Genomic DNA, 12,226 nt, shown 5'->3' with positions numbered 1-12,226 from the left:
GATAGAATAGTCATGTTCATAAGTGAAACTCATTAAGTAGAGGAGAATTGGGAAGACTTCCAGGATGTAGAAGATGAGATACCTCGTCTAAGAGTGTTGAAAGAGTTGTCAGTGCAGATGTTGATTCAGGAGGGTGTTATTGATGAAAGGGCTTCAAATGATTACAATAGATGGTACCGTTCCTTGATAGTAAGGAAGAAAGCATTTGATAAGATGAAGGAAGAATGCATGGATGTCAAAGACTCATTTGACAGGATACGACTCAAGATCCTCAGATCACTTGAGAAATTATCTAGGTAGGATGTTAGTGATGCAAATGGTTTAAATTTGGAAGAATTGAGGGAGAGCGTGAAAAATGTGTATCTCAAAGAAATGGAAGTTATCAAAGAAGATCAGCTAGATGACATGTTTTCCCTGATGATTTACATAAACAATTTTCAAAGGTAGGAAGTCAAGTGGGGGGATACTTTTGGCCAATGTATGGAGGCCTTGGACATGATAGGAGTGCAATTGGATGCCTTGCCAAACATAGCAATGGAGGAACTCAATTCGTTGATGGCCAGGTTCATTGCATTTGCTAATAGAGAACGAGACTAGGGGAATCACATTTTGGAATCTGGTCCCATGGATTAGTTTGCAAAGTGTTAGTGTCATCTATGTTCCAAGTGGCTTTTCCTCCTTGTGCCACGTGTCAAAGATAAATAACCAATCAGTTGAAAGTTAGTTGGACTTTTGCAATTAACCCTAATTAGGGTTTTATTTGTTAATCTTGATCGTTGATCATGGATCAATCTGGACCATTGCTTTGTATTGGGGTGCCTATATAAACCCTCCTCTTTTCATTTGTTAAGGGGAGATTTTGGAGAAATTGTTATAGTGATACTTCTTAAGTAATAGACATAACTCATTGAAGTTTGGTGAATCTTTGTCCACTTTTGCAAGTTAGCATGGTGTTTTGGTTCTCATTAGAATAGATTTAATTTACAAGTTGATAGATTGAATGAAGGATTGATAAAATTGCTTGATGTGGAGTTGATGTGTTCATACTTTTTATAGTTGAATGATTTTCAATTATTATGCAAAGTTAGCCTGAACAAGTAAAAACTTAACTTCTATTACTATATTCATTGTTCAATATGTTGGTAAATATAAGTAAAATCTTTTGAAATCCTTAGAAGATAGCACAGTTCTTGTTTGGCTGTTGAATTTGGTGAAACAAGAATTGGTTTAAATTCCACTTTTGCAATTTCTGTCTCTAGAGTTCATAGAATTAGCTTAGGATTAGAATTATCTTCCTAAACCCTCACCCTTTTTTTCTTTTTTTTCCAAATCTTAGAAATAGGATTGGAAAGAGCTTATTGCAAAATCATTCCCAAAAAAAAGAAAGTTACAAGTGTCGAGAATCAGCAGAATCCTTAGATTGGTTAACTCCTTGAACAATTATGTAAGTCCTCTTTGAGATTACCAGCAAATTACAACGAACCAATTGAGACTATCCGTACACATTTGGGAATCTTGGAGTCATCTTTGTGATCACACAGTTCAACTGTTTAGCACATAGAAGATTTTGATCAAGAGAGAATAGGATATCTCTGGGTATTTTATTCTATGTTGAACATGCATAAAACCACACCAATAGGTACAAACGTAGAGATTGGCCAGCATGAATCATTGAATGTCGGGTTTGTAGTGAATGCTTACAACTTTTACTTTTAAAGTTCTTTGTTGCTTGGGTCATATAAATATTACAAAGCTTCCGTGTCAGCCATTTCTAGCATTTTACTGTTTCATTTCTCATCAGAAATTCTCTTTGAAAAATGCCCAGCAAATTTCCAATTTAGTTTATCTCCCTTTTTTATTTCTTCTTTGTTGGATTGTTCTGATTAAAAACATAGTACCCAGTAGACAAGTTTACTCTGTTCTTCTTATATTGCCATTTGTAGTTGTCAGTTTGAAAATGATTATTTGTGAATAATAAAGAGATTGCTGAATTTTGATAATATATTAATATGCTTGTGCATTTGGAATAGTTTAAGCTGGTGATGAGGTGACAAATTACGTAGCAAGACTCCGCTACAAATATTCTGAATTTTGTGGTGACTTTTACAAACTTTATATTGATGTCTTGGTGTGGTGCAGCCTCCTTTGTTTAGCATACTTAAACCTTGTTTTGAGCCATATATCAAGGGCCAAGTTATGGTCTAAAAATGAATACTTTCTATGTGTTGTGTTTTACTCTTCCTGTTGTGAGGCCTCAGTGATTTATATTTATGGAGCTCTGCAACATTTGAGTTGCACTAGGTGAGTAGGAGTGTTGCACACATTTAGCTTTAGGTTTATTACAAAATTACAAGAGGTCCTTTGTAGCATACCTTTACTTTTCTGGGAATCTACTTTCCTGATACTGTTTGATATTACTCTTTGATTTTCAAAGCTGCCTATTTCCATGGATTAATAATTTACTTTTTGATGGTCTTTGCCAACATCCAGGAGAAACTTTCAGAAGTCTTTCTGTATTGTTGCAGGTTGTTTTTATAAAGGGATGCCTTGGCCAACAGTAATCATGATATTCTTGTTAGAACATGGATATCATTAATGATGAGCTCTTTTGGCTTCTCCCATTGCCTTACGAAATTGAAAAAACTTTAAATGTCATACATATAATTTATCTGAAGGATCATTATTGAACATCTTGTGCTCAGAATTTTCAATTCTCCAACCGGACTTAATTATTGTGGAAAAGAAAGAGTAAGGATCAAATGTTGAGACTTAAAATATTAAACTAGTAAAATTACAAGTCAAATTATGAAATGTTCTTTGTTATGTGTTAATATCTGTGTGTCCCTTTTTTTTTCCTCTCTTGGAAATCATTAGGCTACTAGGCATGTAGCAACTCTGACATTCCTGTAAAATAAATTACTCTTATGCATAGCAATAATTTATCGTTTGTTTAGGTACATGCTCATAATTGTATTTGTTGTACTTCTTTTTAGTCTTTCTCAATTATGTTTTGTTTATCTTTATTTTGTGCCGTCTCTCAATGGATAGAGTTAAATATTGTAATTTAACATTTTTAAGCGGGATCTGAGTTTGAGCTTTATTTTAAGGAAAAATTAATGAAGCTTCTGTATACTCACATTACAGATAGAGCTTTATAATAGCATGGTTGATAAGGAAGGGACTGAAGGGGAAGAAGCCACCAAGAAAGCATACCGTGCAGCAAGGGCGCTGAGTGATACAGCTGAAATCTCTGCAGGCAGCAAAGTCTCATCCTCACTCATAAATAGGGTAAGCATATTGTATGATTCCCCGAGGATCATTTTGTAATTTCCTATACAGTTTCTTAGTTTTGGAGGCTGGTTGATGACTTTTGACATGATTGTGTGCAACATGTTATGGAATACTTCTGTCAAAAAAATCTAGTTTCAAAAACATTATGGTTACTTCTGTGGTTGTTCATGCCACCTGAATTTGTTCATTGATAATGACCTTAAAATTACTGGGCTTTGGTGGATATTATCTTCTGCAGGGTTAAGAAGATTGCATTAATGTTTAATAGCGGGTCTGATATTACGATCGATAGGCTTATCCAATTAGAGAGTTCATGTTTCTGCAGTCAGTTTTTCGTGAACACTGGTAATAGATATAAGATAATGAAACTATACATTGTATACTGAAGTATGCAGGTGTGAAGACATCAACTTCTCAGCTGTCCATATCAGATCCAGCTAGCTTTGCTTCACCATTTCTGTTAAATACTGCCAGACTTCAATGTATTTAGTGATTACAATATTTTGAAACAATATTCCAAGTTCACATCAACATTTTTGGTCAAGGTTAAAACGGTCATAGCTTGCATTATTTCAGTTCTGTGTGTGGATTAAATATCATTAGCATCAGTTAGTAACTAGATTCATTTTGTATCACAAATCTTTGGTAGTTGATTACAGTTTTTAGAATAGTCATTACTGTAGTTGCGTGATCTCATACAAGCATTTGGCAATTTAAATACCAATTCTTCAATTAGTTGCAAAAATACAAAAAAAAATAGTCATAAGGTTACTACAAAAAGTAAAATTTGAAATTTCTTAAATCTAAAATTTAAATTGTAACAATGTAAACCCCTGGGCTAAATTAGTCAACTGAAATTACAAAATTGGAAAGAAACAAATTTTTTTTTGCCATGAAGGGCCAAAACTTATCGTGAGGCTTGAAGAATGTGTTGCTTGATGAAGACTTTTCAGTTGCTTTTCCTCTTGCTGCTACCCTCACTCTTCTTTATGTCCTCACTTGCAATCCTTCTCACTCTTGTAGGCTTGCAGGTTGATATTGCAACTTTAAACCTTGTTGAAAAATGGGAGTGATTTTGAATTTGGCTTAGTTGCTGATTTTTAAGTTTTTTAGTGATTTCTTAGGATTTGAGTGGGGCGCATAGATCATTAGCGTTAGGGTTTGTGGTATGAAGATCCAATTTTTATTTTTTATTCTTTTTTGAAATATTGACTTTTTCATTGAGATGACCTGGGGCACACAAGAGTCTTTGGTGTAGTTGGGAGTCCCTTGAGCGTCTTGGGTGTGCCCTTGAGTCTCAGCAGTGTCCTCAATTCAGGGAGACTTGCTGAAAATGTCTACTGTTTGAAGAAGACACCTCAAAAAAGTCCCTGGGTATGTGGTGGGAGTGATGGTATGGCGAGGGGACATTTCATCCAAGTCCCATATCTTCAAAACGCCCTTATCCCTGAAACCCCTAGTTTTGATAAGGGGACTCGTCTTGTTGAAGAAGGAAAAAAGAACAATCTTAAAAATACATCCATTTAAACATTTTTTTCTTAAATGCATTTCAAACGTATTACAGTAATTAAATAGCAATAGTATTGATTAATTTAAAAATAATACAATAATTGAATAGCAATAGCATTAATTAATTTAACAAATATAACATTCTTTTACCATAAAGTTTAAACTCTCTGTTTATGAAAAAAGACCAGCAATTTCATTCAAAGAAAAGTTATTAATCTAAGTTTCCGGTTCGGGTTCGAAGAGCTGGTATGGCAAATTTTTTAAAAGGGGTTTGTTTTCGTTAGTACAAAAACATGTAAACTATATATATTTATGCAGCCTATAAGCATGAATTAAGATTATCTTGTCACATAGCATCATATAAAGTTATAAACAACAAAACCAGCATAAACTTGTAATCACAGCATCATGATCATACCATAATAACATCATATACATCAATTTTAATATCAAAATGACAAAATATTCAAGTATCATTGCTTCAACTTTCAATAATTTAAAGTTTAATCATCAAATGGATTCTCTAATTCATCATCCTCATTCTTCTCCTCCTCATCCTCCTCATCATTGACATTGTCATTGACATTAGATGAACCAATGCCAATGCCACTTGCACTTGCACTTGCACTATAAGTTTGCTGGCTATCCGAGTCATCAAATGCAACAAGCTAAGAAGCGGAAGCATCCAAATCAATATGCTTTGGCTCTATATCCCACATCTTCATTTCCCCTTGGTTGTAGTCACGTTGCTTGTGTGAAAGAAGATGTAGGTTGGAATGCACATATACTAAATTCTCCACTCTTTTTGATAGTAAACTATTGCGCTTTACTGAGTGGATGAAAGAGTATGTGCTCCAATTTCGTTCAGAAGTAGACGAACTAGCAACCTATGAAGACAAAGTAAACAATTGAAGCTATACATCTATCAAAATTAATATTAAAAATTACTAGCAACCTATGAAGACAAAGTAAACTATAAATAAACTTGTGATAAATTTTAATTAATTAAACTTGTGATAATACTTTGACAGTGAGGGGTTGTAGGTTTTGGAAGCATGTGCCATGGAAGTACCACCAACTATGAGCATCCTACTTGGATCTATGATGAAGAGCATCAACACTTGGACCATTTCTATTTGCAAGTTCTATGAACTCATTTGTAGCAATATCTCGCAAATTATCATCAGGATAGAGTAAGGAATGCTGCCTTGTACCCATCAGATACTTCTAGGTCTCTCCATGGTGGAATCCTTCCTGGTTTATCAAGAAATTGATTGCTATAGTACTTTAGTGTCAATGCATAGGTAAGAAGATGCAAAGGAGTGGTCATCTTATTCCACCTTTCTACAACAATTGCTTCCACTTCTTTGAAGAATTTCTCCTTGGGTCATTCTCTCTTGCTTTTAAAATGCACTTCATTTTTTCAAGCATTGAATCGCATCATAAATCTCACCAATGCAAGGCCTATCCATGTCGGTATAGCGAATCATACTCATAACGGACTCAATGAAACTAAGGAGATATGTCACAAGATCCCACCATGACTCATTCAATGTCCGTTCCCTAATTTTTGCTGTCCTCCCACTGCTACTCTGCTTCCATATAGTCCAATTTGTGCTGATCACCATATTGCAAACTGCCACTTTAACTTTCAGAAGTCGTCTCAAGACGATTGTGTTTGATGAAAAATGCGTCTCAACAACCTATAACACAAATTAATGCCAAAATGATTAAAAAATAAAGTCAAACTTTAAAGAATAATACACAATATAGCTTACACAAGGATATTATGAACATTGAAAATTTAAAAAATCAGAAAATGTAAAATTAAATTACTATTTCACTTACCTTCAATAGCTCCAAATTCGAAAAGGATATAAAAATCCCTTGAGACATGTGGTGGTTTGTGATGAACATCTGGATGTCCTCAGCCTCTGCATACACATCTTTGATCCATTTAATTTTATTCCCAATCTTTTGTAGCATAAGATTGAGTGAATGGACCGCACAAGGTGTCCAAAATATGTGATCATAGCGTTCCTCAACCAACAAACCAACAGCTCTACAATTTTTTGCGTTGTCTGTTATGACTTGGACAACATTGCGAGGTCCCACCGACTCAATGGCGGAGATGAGAATATCTACAATAAATTGGCCATCTTTTTACTTGGCCCTCACAATACACAACTTTCAAAAACATTGACCCTTTAGGGGACATTGCTATGACATTGATCAAGGGATGATTTTTAGAATCTTTCCACCCATCTGAAACAATTGATTCACCTGTCTTAGCCCATGAATCCCTTACGGGTTTCAATGCATCCTTTGTTAATGTGTAGCTAGGTCGGATCCCTTCTAGGGCCGACCTAGCACGTTTGGGTGACTAATGGGCCCTTTGCCTTAGTCATGTCCCATAATGCAATAATCATATCTTGCTTGTAACGTGTGGGGCTATTTCAGTTTTGGCGCCAACCTTAAGCATTGAATTGTAATTAAATATATTTTCATGCAAGCCGACTTGGGATAATTAAAGGACTAAGTTGCCTATAAATACAAAGCATCAATCATTGTTCAACATCATCATTCACTCAGCGAATATCTCCTATGATCAGCGATTACACTCAGCAAATATCTCCTATATTCAGTATTCATTAGCGAACTACTTCTGTGATCAGCGAAGTATAATTCAAGGACAGCGAATCATCCTTGAGAGAAGCGAATCATCATTTAGTGACAGCGAACTGTTCTTGAAGGCAAGCGAACTACACTTAAAGGCTGCAAACTTCACCCTAGGTGCAGCGAATTTCATCTTGTGACAGCGAATATCATATGTATTGCAGATAAGTTCATCTTTGTATATTTGCCCTAGGTTGAAGACAATATATCTACTGTGCATAGCTTGCTGATTGCTTCAAGTGTTGAAGATCATTGTAAAGATGCTTTTGATTATTGCATAATAAGATCTGAGATCTTTAGCTGGGTTTTTCACCTCCAAGAGGGAGGTTTTCCTAGGGTATATTGGTGTTCTTTGTGCACATTGATTTGTTTTCTGTTATTGCTATCTGTTGTGACCTTTTCCACACATCGCCCCATTGCTAATGGGGACCCTCTCTTTTCCTGCTTTCTAGGGTTTTTTTAGTGTCCCGTGGCCTCTGCTTCAGTTTTGCCAAGCCTTGCCCCATTTTGAGCAGTTCAGGTCCTAAGGATTGAAAGTTAGTTTTTGCAAACCATGTGATTCCAGAGTATGAACACCGCCAAAGTGCTTAGAAAGGCCAAAGGATGAAGATCACAATTGATTTGGACGAATTTGGACAACTTTCTATTTTTAGAAAGTTTGCTTTTTTGCTTTTTCCTATTTTTAGGAAGTTTAGTTTTTGGCATTTTTAGCCCGATCCTCGATATGGCTATTTTTAGAAGTTTTTCCTATTTTTTAGGAATGTCTGCTTTTTGCTTTTTCAGAATGGGAATCTAGGGTTTGCACTGATACCATTGACCTGCTTCGATCGGGATCCAAAATTTCCAAGTTTTGACCTAAAATGACAATTCCCTGCATTTTAGGGGTCATAATGCTTCAGATGGTTTACTTGAGTATGGATTTCAAATTTCAAATTAAACTGGTTAAATTTGGTTAAAATGTGAAATTTTGAAATATTCCAAATTTTTTTTCTAAGTCTGGCTAATGGAAAAGGTTGAGTGTGATGACAGGTGTTCAGAAAATCCGCCCAAGCAAAGGTCCGCCATGTTGGGGAGATGATCGAGGTTCGCCACGATTGGAAGTGCATCAAAGTCCGCTATGGTGAAGGGGAAGCCAAAGTCCGCCCAAGGAGAGATCATCAAAGTCCGCCCTATCATGGGGAAGGCTCAAAGTCCGCCTTGTAGAATGGTCCCAAAACTCCGCCCTATGCCTTAGGTAGGGTCACCTCCAAAGTCTGCCCACGTTGAAAGCCTTCTAGAGTCCGCCTTGAAGAATGAAGAGGATGCCTACAAAAACTCCGCCCTATGATGGAGACTTCCTAAAGTCCGCCATGTAGAGGGATGTCTAAAGTCCGCCATAGGAGATGCATCTAAACTCCGCCCTATGCCTTGAGAAGGTAATGAAAACTCCGCCCTTGGTGATAGACCAAAGTCCGCCCTCCATGATGCCTTGAAAGTCCGCCTTGGTAGCCATAACTCCGCCCATGTTGAGTGTAGGAGATGTTCAAAAGGTCCGCTCAACCATGACCAAGGTCAAGGAGACCCTCTTAAAGTTCGCCTAGAGAGATGTTTGAAGTCCGCCATAGGAGATGCATCTAAACTCCGCCCTATGCCTTGAGAAGGTAATGAAAACTCTGCCCTTGGTGATAGACCAAAGTCCGCCCTCCATGATGCCTTGAAAGTCCACCTTAGTAGCTGTAACTCTGCCCATGTTGAGTGTAGGAGATGTTCAAACGGTCCGCTCAACCATGACCAAGCTCAAGGAGACCCTCTAAAAGTCCGCCTAGAGAGATGCTTGAAGTCCGCCCAAGTATGATGCCAAAGAAAATGGTGGGGTCAAGAAAGTCCGCCCAAGCATGAGAATGAAGTCAAGTAAGCATGAGGATGAACACTAAAAACTCCGCCCTACTCTTGGAAGTCAACCAAAGTCAATAAATTTTGAGTGATGTCATCAAATCTTCCCAAAAATCGAACTCCTAATCGAATTAGAAAGTTGAAAAAAAGGAGATTTCAAAGATTATTAAGTTGGAAAGTCAAATGGAAAGTCAAAATTAAAATTGGAAAGAAGATGTTTTGCAAAATCAAGAGGTTTTTCGAACTGAGTTCTGAATTAGAAACTTTTGGAAGATAATATTTTACTAGCCTAGTTCGAATTAATAAACTGAAAACAAACTAGAAACTTGCATAAGAGAAGGATTTTCAAACTAAAGAAGATGACAACACTTTACCAAAATACGAGTTAGATTTATTAATATGAGTTGGAGGATTTTGCGTGTTTCTAATTGGGAGTTCAACTTTATTTACAAATACTACATTTGTAACTTCATTTTAACACACCAAGAAGTTCGAAGTTCTTTAGGAGAGCATAGTAAAGTGTTGGCAGATTGGAGTTCATTTGGAGAAAATTTCGATATTGCTTGTAGTTGGGCGAACTTCGTGACGAAGGATTCACAGATTTTTGAGTGAAGCCAGCTGGTATAAGAAAGAATAGCTAATCCTTTCTGAGTTTTCTAAAGAATTTTCCAGCCTTACTTCAATCTATTCGAAGATTCTAGGCATTATGAAATTTCAAGTGGATAAAGACGCTCCTCCTGAGTCAAGGATGACTTCGAAGTGGAAAAATGTTAGTGAAACCAATCTCGGACACATCAATCCGGGGGAATTTAAGAAGCGGATGTTTGGTCTGGACAACCTTGTGCCTACGACAACCGCACAAAAGATGATGAAGAGTGGCATCGTGCATGCTGCTGGTTTTCTCCCCGCCATGCAATGCACTGAATTAGTAGTTGAATGTGCTAGGCATGACAACCCCACCAGTAAAGACATTGTTGCACCTGTTGGAAGAGTGCTGGTGAACATCAGTGATGAGGCCATCAGAGAGGCCTTCAGGATCCCAGAGCATCACAACACGGTGTATGTGACAAAGGATGAAGCGGATAGCATGTATCAGGACCACTTGGAGGAGTATGACGCCATCGTCAACCATTCCTAGCTGGACAAGCCAAGGAAAGGTGCCTCCAAACTTCAAAGGAAGAGCTTAGTGAGAGCATACTTCAAGGAAGACATTGGAGACATGATCGTTTTGCTGAACAGGATAATGGGAAATCCTCAAGGTGCTCCATTTGAGCCTTGGATGTATTTTTTCATTAATGAAATAATGAATGGAGTAAAAATGATAGTGGTGTCATGTCCCCTTTCTAGAGTGGACATCAGAGATGGAGGAGTTGGCGTATCATTGGAGTCTCGTAGGCTAGCAGAGGTTGATTGAGACTCATTTAGTGCATATAGTGACTGGATTTTGGCTTTACAGGCAGTTTGGAGCAGTTCCTAGATTTTAGGGGATATCCCTAAATTTTAAGAGGTCGTGACAATTGCCAGTTGTGAGGTTATTCATGACCTTTCAGGTGGTTTCAGTTTCAGGAGATTTGGGTGTGTTTCCTAGTTTCTAGGAGCATCCTTAGATTTTAGGGATGAGATTGCCAGTTGATCCATGATTTCCGACATCAGTCACAAACAGGTGACAGGTTCAGTTTCAGGCTTTTGGTGTGTTTCGAGCTTTCTGTAGCTATTTGGGTTATATTTTTAATATATTTAAATATTTCCAAAGTCAGCGTTTTAATATTTTAAATAAGGCTATGTCTATAGCCATTTCGGAGTAATAAGGGGTTTTTGGCTTCATCTGGATTTGTATGCCCATGTGTTATAGCTCGTTGGAAAGGTCTTGAACTTTTCTAAATGATTTTCACTTGCCAGGGTCCTTTTGGCGCCTAGAGTTATTTTATATTGAAAAAGTGGTGTTTTTTCTATACTTGGGCGCCCAATATTGGGAAATATGACTTTATATTAAAGCGCACTTTTCATATATCTTTAGGGTTCGATTTGGAAGGAAAGAGATATAAGGAGAAGGAAACCTAATTTCTCATTATCTTTTACATATTGAAAACTTGTTTGGTGCGATATTGCTTTGGTAGAGCAATTCTTCAATCTGGGACGCAAACCCCATGATTAGTACTGGCTGGGATGTAGCCCTCAGCTATTGATTGGCAGTGGATTCTTTTGGCATTGGCATTATTGGTTAGAGTGTATGCGCTATTCCTTGTGGAGATTCAGATTGCTTGGTGAGGGTTTCAGCGGGGTGGTTGAATTTCCCAGCCGGGGCGTGATTGTTTCAGCTTGATGCCACCATTACAGCAGGTACACTTTACGCTGGAAGTGGTGAAGACTTTCATTCAGCCATAGCTGGTGTTCTTGGTTTGTGTTCATCATCTACCCTTTAGTTGGCGCCATTATTGGATGTAAGCACATCCCCAGTGCGTAGGGAATAATCTGGATATTATAAATCAGAAATATGCCTAGTACGATTTGTATCAATTCTGATTTAATTGAATGTTCTTACTTGTTTCAGCTTCCTTCCTTATTTGCTGTTCTTTATTCATTACTTGCTTATATATTCAAAAAAATACAAAAAGAAACCAAACATTCTGCAACTTCTCTCTATTCTGTAAGACCATCAGCAAAATCATAGGAAAAATATAGTTTATTATTTTAAAAATTACAGCGGATCAGCAAGGGGATCCATCAGGGATCTTTCAGTGGTATTAGAGCCTACATCCTGCCAGCCTGTAGGGTTTATGAGAAATTGTCACATCTGGGTACTGGATAAAAAGTTTTGATAATTCATTTCAGCATCTGGGTACTGGATAAAAGGTTTTGATAATTCATTTCGGCATCT

The 12,226-nt window shown here is 37.2% G+C and overlaps 1 protein-coding gene across 4 annotated transcripts in view; it reads left to right on the top strand.

Annotated features, from left to right (window-relative positions):
- The window catches only part of LOC131037463 (uncharacterized), a 134,548-nt gene that overhangs the window by 98,485 nt on the left and 23,837 nt on the right, over positions 1-12,226 (top strand). For all 4 annotated transcript variants that reach the window (XM_057969630.2, XM_057969603.2, XM_057969617.2 and 1 more), the window contains one exon: positions 3,145-3,288. In XM_057969630.2, the coding sequence (XP_057825613.1) occupies positions 3,145-3,288 (144 nt within the window). The remainder of the gene's footprint in view (positions 1-3,144; positions 3,289-12,226) is intronic.

The sequence above is a fragment of the Cryptomeria japonica genome, chromosome 6, assembly GCF_030272615.1.
Source record: "Cryptomeria japonica chromosome 6, Sugi_1.0, whole genome shotgun sequence".
Taxonomy (NCBI): domain Eukaryota; kingdom Viridiplantae; phylum Streptophyta; class Pinopsida; order Cupressales; family Cupressaceae; genus Cryptomeria; species Cryptomeria japonica.
Note: the sequence above shows the minus strand (reverse complement) of the source record. Positions and strands in the feature narration are given on the sequence as shown.